Raw genomic sequence first — 18,454 nt, forward strand, 5'->3', positions numbered from 1 at the left:
TTAATATTTCATTACTATTGTATGCCAATGCCTAGTTCTCTAGCATAATAGAAAATATATTAGGAAGTTTTGGGGATCACTCCGGCTTATTTTATTTCAAAATTTAATTATTGCTTTCAATACTATACTGCAAGATAGTAACACTGTCTTTAAGACCACATTTAAATGAATTTGCATTAAAATTATAAAATTTGTAATGCAAAACAAAATACTTTAACAAAATCTTATAAAACAAAGTACTTTATCAAAATCTGATAAAACAAAGTACTTTATCAAAATTTAGATTATTCGTTTTTTCGCTTATAATGGCTTTAACTTAGTCCCTTAAAAGAGATATAAATGATAATTTATTGTTTTTTTATCGATTATTTGTTTAACTTAGCTTATTATTAGTTCCACTCTCAAAAGAAAGAATGAAATCGGCGGCGAAGAATGCTCAATATGGCAATTTCCCCAGAGCAGAAAATATTAGACGTGTACCTTTTCCAAAAAAAAAAAAAAAAATATTTAGCCTAACCCCTTGAAAATTATATGAACAGTAGTTTATTGCCTTTTACTTCTTCTTTTGTATAGTCTAGCTTGTTATTAATTTTAACCTCAAAAGAAGGAAGGAAAGAAATCGAAAGCGGAGAATGCTTGATTTGATAATTTCCTTAAAACAGAAAATGCCTCCTTAAAACAGAAATGTTTCCTTAAAACTGAATGTATCTTTTCAAAAAAGGAAAAAAAAGTTTTATTCAGCCCCTTGAGAAATATATCAAGGGCAGTTTATTATATTTTACTTCTTATTTGAATAGTCTAGCTTGCTATTAATTCTATACTCAAAATTAAAAAGGGAAAAATCGCAGGCAGAGGATTCTCGATTTGGTAATTTCCTCAGAACAGAAAACACTAGAATTGTATCCAAAAAGAAAAAGAGAGAGAGTGAGAGAGAGAGAAGAAAAAAGAAAGAAAAATTATATAGTGAGAAATTTGTTAAGCTTGCCATTGTGTTCACAGCCAAAATAAAGAGAACCCCCTGGAAAACCTCCAGAAACAAGGTTAGTTACGAAGATCTTTTAATTGTGTTGAATGTTATGGGGTGTGTTTGACGGATCGAGTCAAGAATCCTACTTGGCGGACGCCATAAAAATGTTTTAGTTCCTTGAGAACGATCTGGAACGCAATCAAGTTCAATTTGTCGTACTTAAAAATGTCCCAGGAATTTTAATTCACATCTTTCTTTAAGTCTGAAAGTTTATTTTGATCGTGCATTCGGTTGAACAAGTGAACGAATCCTTGTTGCAAAGCTCAGCTAATAACGAAGTGTGTGGAATTATAACGAGCAAAATTAACTAATTGAAGAATTCAGTACATTTTCTGTATGGAAGAAAAATAACATGATAATGAATTTTAATGATAATGAATTTTTAGTTCTGAATAATAATATGATAATGAATGTTAATGAATCTGATGGAATTCTATGAATATGACAGCTGTTATATTGGTATATCGATTCTATAGTAAAACATATAACAATATATATTTCTAATTAAATATATAATATTTCCAAATAATGTATATGCTTTTAAAATGTACGAGATCTCCAACTTATTAAGTTCTAATCTTATTTAGCAATTTTTACCTTCTTGTACCTAGGGATTGCAATACCGGTATATCGGGATACCGAATACCGGTATTTTGAGTCATTTTACAATTTTGTAATACCGGTATTCACAAGTTTAAATACCGGTTTTTCGGTATTTACTAAATTTTTAAAATTGTCTCCACTATATGTTCAGGGATCGCGAACATAGCAAAATAGTATACGTTTTTTTTTATGTCTCCTTAACGGGCGAAATTAATTAGCTAATTAATAGCTTAATTAATTGCTTAAATCTAAATTAGCGAAACATGGATTATTCCCGAAAGAAGATATTGCATCCATAATGACTGATGGAGCAACAGTTATGAAAAAAGTTGGAAAGTTGATTGGTGCAAATAAGCAATTGTGCTATGTACATGGAATTCAATTAGGAGTAATAGATGCATTATACCAAAAAAATAAAGAACAGAAGAATCCAAATACTGTGGGTATAGAAACTTCGGATTCCGAGTGAGAGTGATATTTATAGTGAAGATAATGACAATGTAATTGTTGAAGAAGATATTGCTAATGAGTATGAAATATTAACCCATCAAGAATTACTTCCCCTAATTTATAAAGTTCGAAAAATTGTTAAGATATTTAAACGTTTTCCTATAAAAAATGATATATTATTAAAATGTATACTAACTGAAAATAAAACAGAATATATGTTAATATTATATTCTAAAACACGCTGGAACAGTTTACTCCTAATGATGGAACGATTTTTGAAACTGAGAAATCCAATCCAAAAAGCAATAATCGACTTAAACCTGTAAATTAATTTTTCAGATAGTGAATTCGACTTAATATCCAGAACTATATCAGCTCTACTTCGAATAAAACTGACTATAGAGGCATTGTGTCGGAGAGATTTTAATTTATTAACAGCTAATGCAACCATAAATTCCATGTTGCAATCATGAAAGAACAACACACATCACTATCTGAAGAATTATATATTACATTGAAAAATCGCACAGAAGAAAGGCATACCGAAATAGAATATGTCTTATGGTATTTACATAGTTAAAATGATTTTAAAGATGAAAATGAAAAAGAAGAAAATAAAATAATCAATTCAAATCTGATTAAGTTTATAGTAAATTTTCGTACAATTTTTTACTCACAAACATATCCACATTCAGAAGAATTCGGTCCAGTTATCGAAGATTATGATGACACTAATGTCGATAATGAAAATGAATTGTCTCTTGAACAAAAATTAGAATTAGCGATAAATAAAAAAAAAAAATCAACGAACCAAAATACAATACAGAAATCAGCTATATCCAAAACCATCCGACGAGAAATTTATTTATTTGAAGATGAGGGATTTAGAGGTAAATACTTGGAAAAAGTATATCGCGTATTGCTAACAGTATCACCAACTAGCGTAGATGCCGAAAGAGCATTTTCGACAGCTAGTAATTTTTACACAAAATTACTTTTCAGGCTTAATGACAGTACAATGGATGCATTATGTTTTCTAAGATCACATTTCAAAAATGTGTAATAGTACCACAGACTGAATAGTGATATTTACACTTTTTTTGTGATTTAAATAAATAAGTTGTTCTTTTACTTTTTTGTAATTCTTTATATACTGTTATAATTTATAAGTTACATATTATTTTTTGTGATATTTACACTCTCTTATAAAACTGGCAAATATAACAAAGAAACACCTTGTTTTCTTTCTTTTTCTAAAATTTCTAATACCGGTATTAAAACCTGCATCCCGGTATTAAGATCTAAAAAATATCGAATACCGGTATTGAAATTTTGGTCCGGTATTGCAATCCCTACTTGTACCCAAAGTATACAAAACGAAAGTACTGGCAAAATATTTATACCTCAAAACCTTAAAGAATTTTATCCTTTTAGACGTACTTCATTCATAGTAATGTGTTTGTGAACCCGTTAATTCAAAACTATAACAAACTTGATAAATGAAATTTTGCATGCCACGTTTGCTACGTATGCCAGTTGATAGTTCTTAATTTCCCCGCTTGATGGTTGGAAGAATTAGTTGATTTAAAGTTTCAATTGTTATGTTAATTTGTTGCTAGGACAGTACCTGTCAAAACCCCATAGAAGTGTTCTAGTTAGCGTGATATTTGTGTGGTAAACATATCTAGTTTCAAACAAAATAAAGAGCATGTGCGACACATACTACTTTTCTTGTACAATCAAAAGAAATATGCAAGTACAACCTGTCGTATCTTTGTGGAAATTTACAGTGACAATACTCTAACGCAAGACGTGAATGGACGCTCATTTAAAAGATTCAAAAGTGGTGATTTCACACTTTTGTATTTGGTGGGATCAGAAAGTTGAAGTGCATTATGAATTTCTAAAAACAAATGAAACAATGAATTTCGTTCTGTACCATTAACACCTGATCAATTTGAATCATTTCATTGATCGAAAAGCTTCCAGATTGGGCAGTAAAGCGTGGCTGGAAATCTCGCACCACCAGCCGTATTCTTCAGATTTGGCTTCTTCGGACTGCCATTTGTTTTTATCAATGTCTCATATACTTTCCTAGCAATTATAAAGATGTCGAAAAATGGATCGCCTCAAAATGTGAACAATTTTTCTAGGAAGGCATTCATTATTTGGAAGACAGATGGGCAAAATCTATATCTATACGTCACTAATTTTCGAAAGACGAGTTGCAACGTTTTTAGCATGAAAAAGATAAAACGTAATTTTCATAAACAAATGCCTATACAGAAAATTATTAGAATATTCATGGAGTGTACATGTGTGTTTCCAGTTTAAAATGATAATGTTTTGATATTTTATTTTATTCTTCAAAAAGAAAGGCACTATTTCACAGAATTTGTAAATAAATAATTCAATTAAACCTATCTAATTTTAAATGTTTGAAAATCAAATTCTAGTGCAGGTTTCTAGATGAAATAAAATGTTGCATTCAATTCAGCAAATAATAATAATAAGAAGAAGAATCTTAAGTTTCACGTTTTTATAAAATATCCTTTCTTTTGTATTCTAAATTTGAATAAATGCCTTGCTTTTAGTTTAGGATAGAAGTAGATGGATCGCATGATATAGAATAAAATGAATAGTATAGTTCTATGAATTCGCCATTTCACCTATGAGACACCATTTCTGCATATGCTTGGCAACTCTTGCCCCACCCGCCGAGTTACCACTTTGGACTACCATTTGTTTTCATTGTTGTCTCTCACACTTTTCCAGCAAAACTTCAATAATTACAAAAATTTCGAAAAATCGTTTGTAAACTCAATTGTCTTTAAATGTCGCTCAGTTTTTGTAAGAGCTCATTCACTATTTGAAAGGCAGATGCGCAAAATGTATAGATAGCGATACCGCACACTTTGAAAAAAAAGTATTAATTACATTTCTCCCAAGGTACGATGGCTTTCTTTAAGAAATATTAAGCATTATTAAACGGCACACTGGTAAACCAAAATTATAGATTTCTCTCAAATTTTAAATGAGATCCGTGCATGTAAAGTCTGTGTTTGGTTAACGCTGCGCATGCAAATATATTTCAAAAGCTCAAAAAGCTAGATAGATGAAATTATGCGTGTATTTTTACAACTGGATTTATAGATCTGTATCAAATTTAGAATGAAATTTTTGAAAATCATACTTGTCTATTTGTGTGCAGGTTAAAGCAATAAACCGAAAACGCTACAAATTAGATGGATAAATTTTAATATAAAGTATTATGATCAGAGAAATAGTAAGATTCAGAGATAGAGAGGAATAGAGATATAGAGTGAGATTGGGAGAAAAGACAAAAATGGAAAATCCTTTATATTAGTTACATTATAGTAACCAGAGGGATCAACAAAAAATGTTGAAAAAGAAATCGAAAATGTTAATGACTGTTTCGTAAATGCGAGGTAATATAGTACGTTCTTTCAGTCAAACTTGCAATTTGTGTCTAACTTTGGATCAAATCCTTCAAACGATATATGCTTGAATATCTATGTACATGTAAACACTATAACTCAAAAACAAACAAAAATTATAATTTTGACACCAAAATCATAGACTTATATCGATTTTGAGCATTACTAAATAATAAACAGAGTTCACAGAATGCATACCCATTTTATACATACAAAATACGCCGCATTGTGCAAGAACAGTTGCAGTTGTAAGAAGAACACTTTTATTGGTTTCTATAATTTTTACGAGTTGTCTTTTGATTCTCCAGGCAGTCATATTTTTACATAAATTAAATCTTTCACTCTCTTCTACATTTTCTATTTTGTTCGAACACGAATAGCATTTGTAACTACTTTACAATATTTTGAATAATTCCATTTTTATTTATTAAGTATAATTAGTACATATAATTTTTTTTTAAAAAAGAATGTGAATTTTGAAGTCAGAATGCAATCTCGATAAGATTTTTTTCTCGATTTCAATTTTATAATATTATTGTTATTATCGTTTGCAATTAAAATTGAAAAAAAAAAAACGTAGAAAATTCCTATTTCTTATGAAAAGTATTGTTCTCGAAATTATAGTTTATATTCTCATTCCACTTGAAATAAGCCAACATCTATTGTCAATACCAATCGTTTCTACTTTCCATTTGCTATATTTTTTTCAGGGTCCCCTCCAACTATTCTTTTGTTTTGGAAAATAATGTATATAAGAAGCTGTAATGTTTTTAATACCAAGAAAATCTTTGAACCATATGTACTGTACTTATTTTATATATCATTAAATGTATAATTATATATCATTTATATATATATATATATATATATATATATATATATATATATATATATATATATATATATATATATATATATATATATATATATATATATATATATATACTACACTGATTATATACTCTATAAAAATATACTGAAAATAATGCAATAATTACTAAACAAAGAAGAACTTCCGGAAGAAAGCAAATGTGAATTGTTGACTAACACAAATTCTCTTTTCCCTTTTAAGACATTTGGATTAGCATTTAACAGATTATTACACATAATATTTATTTAAATTGTCATAATATAATGAAAAGAGTGAATTGCTTGCTTTAATTCATTGTTTAAAGATATTCTTGAAATTTTTTATCAATAGGAAATTTCAGTTATTTTTAACACAGAATTTTTTTGAGAAAAACTTTTGAAATTCAGCAATCCAATATTTCCTTGATGTTTTTGTTTCAAATCAATTATCGCAAAAACATTATTTCTAAAGTAAGATAATTTCATCTCGATCATTGACCACTTTACATAATTAAAAATAACTTTTTGGAAGATATAAATAGCTTCAAACATTTGCCTTGTTAATCGTCTAAATTCAGCTGTAATCAATCTCAGTTGAAGACGACACACCTTAAAAATATTGCCCAATATTGAAATGTGGAGGTCAATGTTGATATTAATGAGGCAATTCCTAAAAATTCTAAAAACGAGGAAGTACAAAATGTTACTGTAGGCAATCAAAAGCTTACACAACAAAGCAAAGTAAGATGCGAAGGTCAAATTTGTGACGAAACCATTGTAAATTATTCTTATTCGATTTCTATATTTTATAATTTATTTATTTATTAGAAGAATGACGAAGAGACCACAAATATTAACCACAAGGAAATTTCAGCTTTTTTTTTTTTTTTTTTTTTTTGCTAGAATTCTCATTTTCTAACATTGTATTCCAAAAGAAGGGAACAGACTCGACAATGATATTTGAAGAAGAGATTTTTTGGTAACAAATTTGATTTATTTAAAGAACAAAAGAGTCAGTATTCACGTCATTCATGTTGTTTGAATTTTGCCCTCTGCATCGCATTCATCTCTGTACAGGAAATTTTGTTTTCTTAAAAATAAGATTACTTTTCAGCATGATGGAATCCAGACCATCTTCAAAATTGCATCTAAAATTCTAGATTGTAATTTAAATAGCTCTAATACAAGCATTATTTCTTTAAATGGTAAAATATTTCTTTTATGTTTATGACAAAACGAATTCATTTCTAACAGAATATAATCGCGTTTACTTCAATACATACATGTTTGAAATATAACTATGTCAGTTTGAAGATTACTTCAATCTATTTTTTTTTTTTTTTTTTTCCCTCGGATATTTTAAAGTAGCCACAATTGCTACAAGTGTATATCACCAAAAACTCAAAAAGTCGTTCTATTAACTTAAAATAGTTATAAGAGTATTAGAAGTAGAAATTTTAAAAATAAATTTTTATTATATGCGTTTAAATCTCTATATGAAACAATCACAAGTGTTTATAAGAACCATTGGCGGCATCACTAAAACTAGTTAAACAGCAAGTTGTATACTTTTCACTACAATTTACAAATATCATAAGCATTACTGACATTTATTAAGTTTCCAATTACAAATAATTTTTGTATATATTATTAGTATTTTCGATCGTAACCATGATCAGTCATGCGAAGGAAACATTGATAATTTCTTCAAATTCAACTGAAAATTGAAAGACTGGTTTAACGTCTTTACAGAAAAGTGGAATGCAAATTTTCACGCCTTTCTTCTAAGAAAAAATTAGAGGCAAAATCCTTTCTTCTAAGAAAAAATTAGAGGCAAAATCTAATATCTGATTTTAAATAAAAGATCTAACATTTCAATTAAGAACTAAGACAGATTTAGACAATCTTTTAAGACCAATCTCGGATGGAATAAATTCTTTTATAATCGGTTTGAATAAATAAATAAATAGAAGCGTTTATTATTAGCATAGAACTATCTTTACATTTTATTTTGCAACATATATAAAATACATTGATGTGATATTATGCCTTAGAAAAGTTTTCTAATATGAACTAAATTTAACATTTTATGATCCACATAATGCTCTAAAACACAGTATGATTTTTTCTTTAATGTGAGAAAATAAAATTATTAAGTATTGTCGGTTATTTTTATACAATTCCTTTTTTTTATTTACTTTTTATTTATTTTTTTATTCGCTATGACCAATTTAAAATGATGATTATAAATTGATGGATTCTCTAAAAAAATCTGCTGCTATTAAAATAGTTTGTGGCACCAGAATAAAATTTTTATATTATATCTTTTTATTTTTAAGAGGATGTTAATTTAATATTAAAGGATTTAAAATTAAATAGTAGATAAATTAGTATTCTCTTTTACATCTTTTTTTTTAGATATATTTCTGTTTCTTTTTATTTCATCAAATATTTTTTCTTGATTCATTAAATTCTATCATTTTTAATTTATCAAGTTAATTTAAAATGTTAAAAAGATTCAATATTTAAATATAAATTGACATCATAATCAAAATACCAATTTTTCTAAATAATAATTAGATATTTTGATACAGAAATATACAAAGGTAAATATTAATATTAATAACTGATTTTTCGCGAGAGAACAGCTAAATCACGTTAATTTAATATCGACGGATCTAAAATTAAGTAATAAGAATCATCTTTTGCATTTTTCTTTTCTGACATAGTGTTATTCCTTTTTATTCCATCGATTTTTTTTTAAATTCTTAATTCATTACTTTTAATTTTTCAAATTAATTTATAACGTTAAAAAAGATTCAATGTTCATATATACATTGACGTCATAATCAAAATAAAAAATATCGATTCTTCCATTTAATAATTAGATCTTTTGACACAGAAATATAAAAAGGTAATTATAAATATTAATAGCTGATTTTCACGAGAAAACAGGCAAATCACGTATATTTAATATTGATGGATCCAAAATTAAGTAGTAGAGAAATTAGAATTCTCTTTTACATTTTTTTCGAACATAGAACTTGATTCATTAAATTCCTTAATTTTAATTTGTCAAATTAATTCAAAACGTTAAAAATGATTCAATATTTATATATACATTGACATCATAATCAAAAGAAAAAATACCGATTCTTCTTAATAATAATTATATCTTTTGATACAGAAATACACAAAAGTAAATATTAATATTAACAGCTGATTTATAACGAATATATCGATTTCAACGAATATATGATAAATTACGATATTTCTCAGTTAACCTTATTTAAATTATCTAATTAATTTGAGTTTGAAAAGGATAAATTTGGAACTCATAAGTAGAAAAAATATTAATTTAATTTTATGTTTCTGAAAGTTTGTTGATCGATTCGGGTTCCTTACAATTAAGTTATGAAAAAATGCTATGGAGAATTAACTATTCTGTGACGCTGCAAATTTTGTAACTGATACTGTAAAAATAATGGTGGCTAAATTTAAAGAGTAGACATTTCCTACGCCCCCTCCAGACAAGAGTATTTTGAAACACTCCTACGCAATGAATAATGTTCTTAAATCTATTTTTCAAGACGTACTACTATATTAAGAATAACAAAAACTTATCATAACATGTTTATGAGAATCTGAAAAATATATGTTTTATTTCATGAAAGAAGTTCGATTCTCCGTTTTAAGATAGAATTCCAGAAAATTGTGGATTAAGATCAAGAAATTTCTTTTCACCTTTTAGTTAGAAGGTGAAAAAAAAAAAAAATTACGAAGAGTTTTTATGTCATGACTATTTATTTTTATGAGTACGTTTATTTAATATTTAAGGATTTAAAATTAAATAGTAGAGAAATAAGAATTCTCCACTACTTAAGAGAGATAAATAAGAGTACAAAATAAAATTATAACACAATATAACAAAATTGTTTCCTTTTACTATTTTAATTTTTTTTAGTAAATAAAATAAAAAATAAATATTTATATTGCAATAATTTTAGAAAAAAAATTTCAAGTGACATTTTTATTTGGTATTTAAAAGTCTTTTTAACCAAAAAAAAAAACAGTTTAAAAAAAATTGAAACATTATTTGATTAATAAAATAAAATTATTTAATTAGTAAAAAAACTGAACTTCAACTTCTGAATGATAAAAACAAATGAAATATAAAAATTACAAAAGAATTAAACTAATAGATCAATGATTGTTGACTTACCTGAATATTTGTCATAAGCAGTGGGCATGTATTCTTTCGGGTACCCATTTGTCGTATACCCAATTACTAAACTCGTTTTACCTACAGCACCGTCTCCCACTAAAACACACTTCACTCGTTGAATACAATTGTCTGCAGAGGCAGGTGCTACATTAGAAGTTCCTTTTTCTATTAAGGTTGTCATTTTACTATTTCGACCTCAGCCGTAGATCAGAACGTGTAAGCTCATTATTTAAAAATGGAGGTTCCTATGAGAACGTTTCGAACTCAGTGTTCAAACTAGCAAACGAATCAAGAGCCTTCCATTGTTTCTAAACACATTTTCTTCTAAACCGAGAGGTAGAACTCCGACGCACACAGGTAGTGAAAAACTCGGAAACGCATCCGAACGTGAATCTCTCACTGAAGATGAGTTTTACGCAACCGGTTTGTGACGTTCTCTTTTCTCCCCCCCCCCCTTCGTGTTACGCCAGGTGTTCTTAAAGTGAGTCACCTTTAAAACCAGAATAAAAATAAATAAGTGAGGAAAATAAATAAAGAAACAAAAAGTCTTTATGAATGATTTACGTCAACAGAGTGCAGTTATATTTGAAGTTGCCAGCAACGTAAGTCGAGTCGAATAAAAGGAAACATTTTAAATTCTTTTTCTCTCTAGTAATTTTTAAGAATGCTACATATCATGTTTAAACAAACTAGGTCATCAAACAATTGCATGTTTTTCTTAAAATCGAAACTGTGTGTAATTCAATAAAACAATAATTTCGTGAAAGCAGAATACAATGATGGATAATGTGCTTGAACAACTTCATATAATTTTACTCGCACGTTCTCAATGAATCATTTTGAAAATTAACTTCAGAAAAAAAATATTTAAAAAACTGGGATCGTGAAAAATCTTTAAAATACCTAATTTTTAATTTAAAAGACAGAAAGAAAAAAAAGGTGTAATTTCGTAAGGGACTTATTTGAAGGAACTTTCCATTGAATGAATAAATTATACAAATTTTCAAAGTTTTTCACAACAATGAAAACCAATTTCCTTTTGATTTCTATATGCCCAATCAGTGTTAAAAGAAATTTTTACTATCAAAAGAAATAATTTTACTAATCATATCTACAGGATGAAAATAATTCCCACTTCAATGAAGTTAATGTTTAAGTACACGAGGGAAACTTTTGATGTAGTTAAACAGGAAATCGAGAAAGAAATTATGAAGCATCATTAATTTTTATCAGAATATGATCACATTTTTTCATTAATCCTGGTAAATAATATTGATTCATCGAAAATTAGTAAATTATAATTAATTATATTCCGGTTGGATAATCACTTTACATTGAACTTTATATTTAATAAATAAAATTTCTAAACAGTTTGGATATCCTGTACTCCATTCGGATAAAGGATATTTCAATTAATTCGAAAAATCCGGTCAAATGGTAATTTTTCTGGATATTTCATGCTCGTGGCGGATTACATCTAAAAACCGTGACACAGAAATGTCACACGAAAACGTGATATGTATCCCTTCATCTTTTTCATATGCATATAAATATTACTTCTTCTGTGTAATCAGAATTATATCCTCACGAACACGTTAGTGCTTTCTAAAATTTTTCTGCAACACCAGAAAAATTTTAGAGAGCACGGGAAAAAGGGGGGAAAATCTTAATAGCAAATATCAACGCCAAAAAAATCATTTTTTTATTATCGTTTGGTCTCATTAAATTTGTATCCGATTTCGATAAGCCGGAACCACTATGGTAAAATTTCGCCCAAAACTAGTTACATTTCAACTTAGTTAAATTAGTTACTGTTTGAATTTCTGACAGAAATAACTATAAATTGCTTTGACATCTTTCTGAAAAGAATATTCTCTCAAAATCTTTCAAGTCTAAAGTAAAATAATGCTGGAATTTTTTTTCTCAAATTTTTTATTACAAAAGCTGTTATGCTTTCAAAATGATTTATATCTTAATGGGCAACACAAAATTTCAATACACTAGACTGTGTATTGATAAAAGTTTTTAGTCGGGTTCGATTTTAAAATTTTGATAAATGTTTCTTTTGATCAATAATTTTTAAGTTTCTTTAAACTGTTTTTGAATAAAGAGATCGAATAATATTCTTAGTTTCAATTAAAACATACATTTCTGCTACAATATGATATACATCGACTATAATTCTAAAAAATTTAGCATTAATAAACAGAATAAATGAAATATTTGAAAACAATCAAACTTATCAGCGTGCTGAAAATTTTACATATAGGACAGCTAAATACTAATTGTAGCGTATACATCCCAAAGGCTAAAAACTGTGTTTGGGTATTTTGAATTGCTTATGAATGAAAAAAAAATTCTTTAAATATAGTCATTATATTTACCATTGGTCGTCCTCCTGCTGATGTGGTTCTGAAATATGGAGAGGAAAATGCTAATATCCCATTTCTCATATTGTTTCTATATTACAAGATTCTCTCATGGTTCAGTATTACAAGGCTCATAGATTTTGATCATTACAGCTAAACTAAACAAACGGTAACACTCGGTGAACTAGGTGATGCAATTAAATTATTTAATTAGATAAATTAACAATTAATTTAGTTAACTAGTTTAGATATAAGTTAAGTGTAAATGTTGGTCTCCAAAGATGGCTAATATTCACGATATTTAATCTCATAAGGAAGTGTTCTTGAGTTACTGCTATTAATGAAATTTATATATTTAAAAAATTGACACAACCAAAGAATTGGTCACTCAGACCCATTGGTACGATTTTGCCAATATTTTTTTTACATGAAAGCTCGTGACCTCTAAATATGCCACCGATGGTCGTTTGCAACCTCCCCATCACTACCAATCTCCCTTTTTGAGAAAAATCTCAAAAACAACACGCTCTCTAAAAGGAAAACAAGAGTACCTAGCTACAACCACTACACCAATTTCGCAAACAGTTTTTTTCTTTCTTTTTTTTCATATGGAAGTTCTTGTCCACCAGATAAGCCATCAATGGTTATCTGCCCTCCTGTTATTATTCGTTTCGAAAGAAGTCTCAGAAGCACTATTTACCTGTATATTCTCTTTGGATTTAACCTCGACAAAATCCTTTAACTTTAATAATGGGCCTGTTTCAACAATTCATTTCACAACTCCGCAACTTAATTAGATAGTCCTATTTTTATTAAGCAAGTACAATTTAAAATAATACTTTCTTTTGTTATAATAAGATGCACACGATAGTGGCAAACAGCAGATCGCCGAAGTTGGCTTTTAATCATATATTATATAATCAACCACCGTCGTCTGTAATGCTGAGTGGAGTTAAATATAACCTGCTGCATATGTCTGCGTCATTATCGGATGCGAAATCTGTTTTGGCGTCTATCAATTGAGGAAGGCTCCCCCCCCCTTCTTTTTCTTTAATGTTTTAATTGGACAATTAATACAGCTAAGCAAGAATAAAAATTAATTATGGGATCGTAAACATCACATTTTATTTATATTTTTTATGCTGGATGGCAGCAAAATTAAAAAACTGAATTTGTTATTAGTCTGATTTGATAGTTCGTGAACATTATGAATAAAGATCTCAAAACAAATCTCTTAATGTATATTTACATCATTTTTTTATTTGTTAAGCACTATGTTACGAGATTGTTTTTCAATAATATCTTTAGTTAATCTGTGATAATATTTAACATGGATCTCATACCATTTGCATTTCATACTATTTTTTAAAACTTAACTATTAATGTCATTTAAAAAAATGTCATTGAACTAAAAAAATGTCATTGATATTAGTGAAAGTAATAGTAATTTAAATAAATTGCAGTTTTTAATTACATGTTTTAACTTTTTTTCAATTTGTAAAAAAAAAAGTCACGCGTAATTTTTAAAATTTTAAGAACATATTTTTACATGCTTTCTTTCCAATAGAAGAATTTTTGAAAAAAAAAATGAAATAACCCCTTTTTTTATAAATAAAGATTAAAGAAAATTGCTTATTAATTATTTTGAGCAGTATAATAATTAGCAAAGGAGTTGAAAGTCGAAAGGGGCGGCAGACTAATAGAATGCTTGCTTGACAGTCCATATTTCGAAGAACAAAAATATCATTGTCTTAACATTTTCGTAATTATCTTGTAGTATTATTTTATGTTTCAAGAAATTTTGAATAAAATTATTATTATATAATATAATTATGTTGCAAGAAAAACATATTTTTCTTATATGTAGAGAAATTGGAAAAAAAAAAAATTATTATTATTAACATTTTTGTCATTAAAACGAAATTTAATCTTTTGAGCATTAGTGATTTTTAAAAAAACATTTGATTAATTAATGACTTAAACTAGATTTACAACAAAATGCATTTACATCCTGAGAAAATAAAAGAAATCACCCTGCTCTGAAACTCTGATACGCACAGAAACACTTCACATCACAGCTTGGAGTTTAACAAGAGGAAAAGAAAGATGAATACACAGAACAGTCAATAATAAGACGAGTAATAATTAGAAGTAAAAATAAGATTTGGAGAAAAATCTTCAATATCATTTACAGAATCAATTCAAAATAAGATCACAAGGGAAGGAAAGGATGTGAACCTTATCTTGCCACAAGATCAATTCACTGAATAAACTGCACTGAGACCAGTGGAGATTCACAGAACTACATCTTTTAAAATTAAGTTCACGTAAATTAATTTAATTAAAGGATTGAAATATTAAAGGAAAGGAAAAGGATTGAAAATTTAAAGGATTGAAATATGACTGATAAATGAATTCAAAAATAATTGTAAAATAAGAGCAAGAAGAGAAGGAATTATGTGAGCATTATTTTAAAACAAGTTCTAGTGGTGGATTTAGGCATTTTGCAACCACAGGAGGAGGAGTTAGTCTTGTATATTCAAAACTCCTCTAACAATAAATAAATCAGTTTAATTTCATATTTATTTTTAACTTAATCAACATATTGATGATTTATATTAGTTATTATTTTGATTCTACTGACAATACATTTGTTTGTATGCATTTTTATTAAAACTATTTGTTTAAAAATAAAATAATACAATTCTTGATAAAATTATCATAATTATTCTTTTACCTACAAATCTAAGCACTTAATTAATATAAAAAATTATAAAGAAATAAAAATATTTAAAACCAATATAACATGAGATATCGTAACAGAAGTCTGTTAATGAAATATAACATAAAAAATTAAGGAATAATATAACAATATGCAGGGTGGTTATAATTAAAGTGACGCTATTCAGAGCCCCTCTGGAACACGTTCTGTCTTTCGGATTTTGATGGAACTTGGTATATACTATTCGTTTTAGTATATACCATCTCCGGAATTCTTTGACCTTAATTTTCGCCCGATTAGATACTTTTTTTGTTCAATTTTTTTCACGCGTATGTGAATATCGTTCGTTTCTAAGTAATCCGAGTTTATCTAATTATTTAATGTAAATATCCCCCCTTTTTCATCTTTCCTCTCACCCCTCTTTTGACGAATTAAACCTATCCTATAGTCTGTGTATTTACTGTAGGCGGTTCAAGGTCACATTTTCTATCTCGTTATTGGTTGCCTGGTACTAGTAACGCGGTAGAAAATATGGCATTGAACCGTCAACAGAAAATACACAGACTATAACACATGCGCAAAAGAGTGGAGGGATTTAGAATCCGTTGTCAAATAATACACCATATGGACCATGGGGCAATAAATGATGCATGACTGAAATAAAAAAAATAGTTTAAATTTTGACCACCAGGGGGATTGTAACGCCTAAAAAAGGGCACAAAAATCTGTCAGAATCATTAAAATTTATTCAGCTAATGTACTCAACGTGTGCTTCATTGACATTAATTGCATGTTGAAAGTGCATTATAGATTGTTCTATAGCAGTGCGATGAAATTTGAGGGATTTCAGCAATATGGAGTGTAATGTTAGCTTTCAACTCAGATACTGTTCATTCTCAGATTCTAACCCCCAGCGCTTTTGCACATGCGTCAGGTAGAATTTATTTCGTCAAAAAAGGGGTGAGAGTAAAGTTGAAACGAGGAGATGTTTACATTTAACAATAAGGTGAACTCGGATTATTCGCGGAAGTAGGAGTCGTAAAACCGCTCATGTTTCTCCGTACTACTCCTTAGCGAATCTCCAGTGTCTAAAAGTGCCAGTCTCGGAATCCTGAAACGAACAGTAAAGTCATGATTCCTCCTCCATAAACACGATGTTTTAGGAATGCCCACAACCAGAAACCACAGGGATATAAGTCGGGTGAATGAGAAGGCCAGGCATCCGGGAAAGCTATAGATATTACACAATTCTCATCAGTTAGCACGAAGCAGTTCTTTTATTTGGCATCCAATGTGGGGTTTGCAAATATCGCCGTTCCTGTAAAGCAAGGATCACCTACTGTCGAAGAAGTTCACTGTACCATACACTCGTGACAGAGCATGTTTTAAAATCTTGACGAGTAAGTTTCAAAAAAAAAAAAAAAAAAACGGTTTAAGGATAAAATCAGCAGTAAATCCACACCATGCAGTCACGTAATTAGAATGCAGTGGTTGTTGGTACAGGACATTAGGAGGTGAAGCACCCCATATGCGACAATTTTGATTATTCAAAGCTCCACCTAAAGAAAAGTGCGCCTCGTCTGACCATAGAATTTGCCAAGTCCACACGTCATCAAATTCCATCTCGCCAGAAATCGCCAAGCAAATACATAGCGTGCTTGAAGGTCTCAAGGTTGCAGCATTTGCACTACATGGATCTTATATGGATACTATTTTAAAATGGATCACAGAATTTTTCGGCCTATCGACCACGGAATCGCCAACTCACTGGACACCGATCAAACACTTGCTGAATAATAGCTAGAACTGAAGGCTAATTCAACCACAGCAGAAGCGACTTCGATAGGTTCATTTGCAATCGATTTCCGCACTCTTCCTGGCAGCTCGCCCAAGTCTCCAGTTTCTTCAAATTTCAGAATCATCTTCTTAAAACCATTTTCGACATGGGCTCTTTACGAAATTCCTTTGAACAGCGGTATTCACATAGGGCAAGTAAGCTATTGCTGCCGTTTTAATAAAAGTTTTACCAGTAAAGCTCGATCTTTCTTCTGTAAGGGCACGATTAATTTCAAGGAGTGTCCGCTTCTAGACAGAAGTTATCTCCTGTAGTGGCGATGGTTGTAGAATTTAGTCTATTACTTTTGCTGGATGACATGGACTTTCTTTCCTCATTGAAGGATCCACGTTCTTGCGAACGTTCGGAACGCACTTCGAATCCTAAGAACAAGCTGCAAGTCTTTGTATAAGTTTGACTAATTTGCATAAGAAAATTTTAAAAATCGCCATCTGGTGGTCGAAATTTGAACTACTTTTTTCATTGCAGAAATCTTTTCTCCGTGGTCCACATAATGTATATATGAAGTTTCATCAAAATCCGATGTGGCAGAATGGGTTCTAAAGAGGTCTCAATAGAGTCACTTTTTTAACCACCACACAATTTTTAATTTAATTTTTTAATAACCACACTATTTTTAAAAGCATCTATTTAAAGTATTTATTTATTTAATAATGATGTAAATGATTCAATGTAAGCACGTGTTGTAGTTCTCATATTTTATAATTCATAGAATTTGCATCGTTTCAGAAAATTTATAAAGCAACAAAACTAAAAAAAAAAAAAAAAAACATTTTTAATTGAACTGTTTACAACACCCTTTCAATTCAAAGTTCTAGGCAGCAGCATAATCAGAATTTCGTCAATGGCTAGATTTACATCTTAAATAAACTGCTTCAAAGCTAGCTGATAGAACT

The 18,454-nt window shown here is 28.9% G+C and overlaps 1 protein-coding gene across 1 annotated transcript in view; it reads right to left on the reverse strand.

Annotated features, from left to right (window-relative positions):
• The window catches only part of LOC129976135 (rho-related GTP-binding protein RhoU-like), a 32,376-nt gene extending 21,374 nt beyond the window's left edge, over positions 1–11,002 (reverse strand). Inside the window, exon 1 of the mRNA XM_056089544.1 lies at positions 10,610–11,002. Within this exon, the coding sequence (XP_055945519.1) occupies positions 10,610–10,793 (184 nt within the window). The 5' untranslated portion in view covers positions 10,794–11,002. The remainder of the gene's footprint in view (positions 1–10,609) is intronic.
• Between the last annotated feature and the right edge of the window lie 7,452 nt (positions 11,003–18,454).

The sequence above is a fragment of the Argiope bruennichi genome, chromosome 7 (assembly GCF_947563725.1).
Source record: "Argiope bruennichi chromosome 7, qqArgBrue1.1, whole genome shotgun sequence".
NCBI classification, from domain to species: Eukaryota; Metazoa; Arthropoda; class Arachnida; order Araneae; family Araneidae; genus Argiope; species Argiope bruennichi.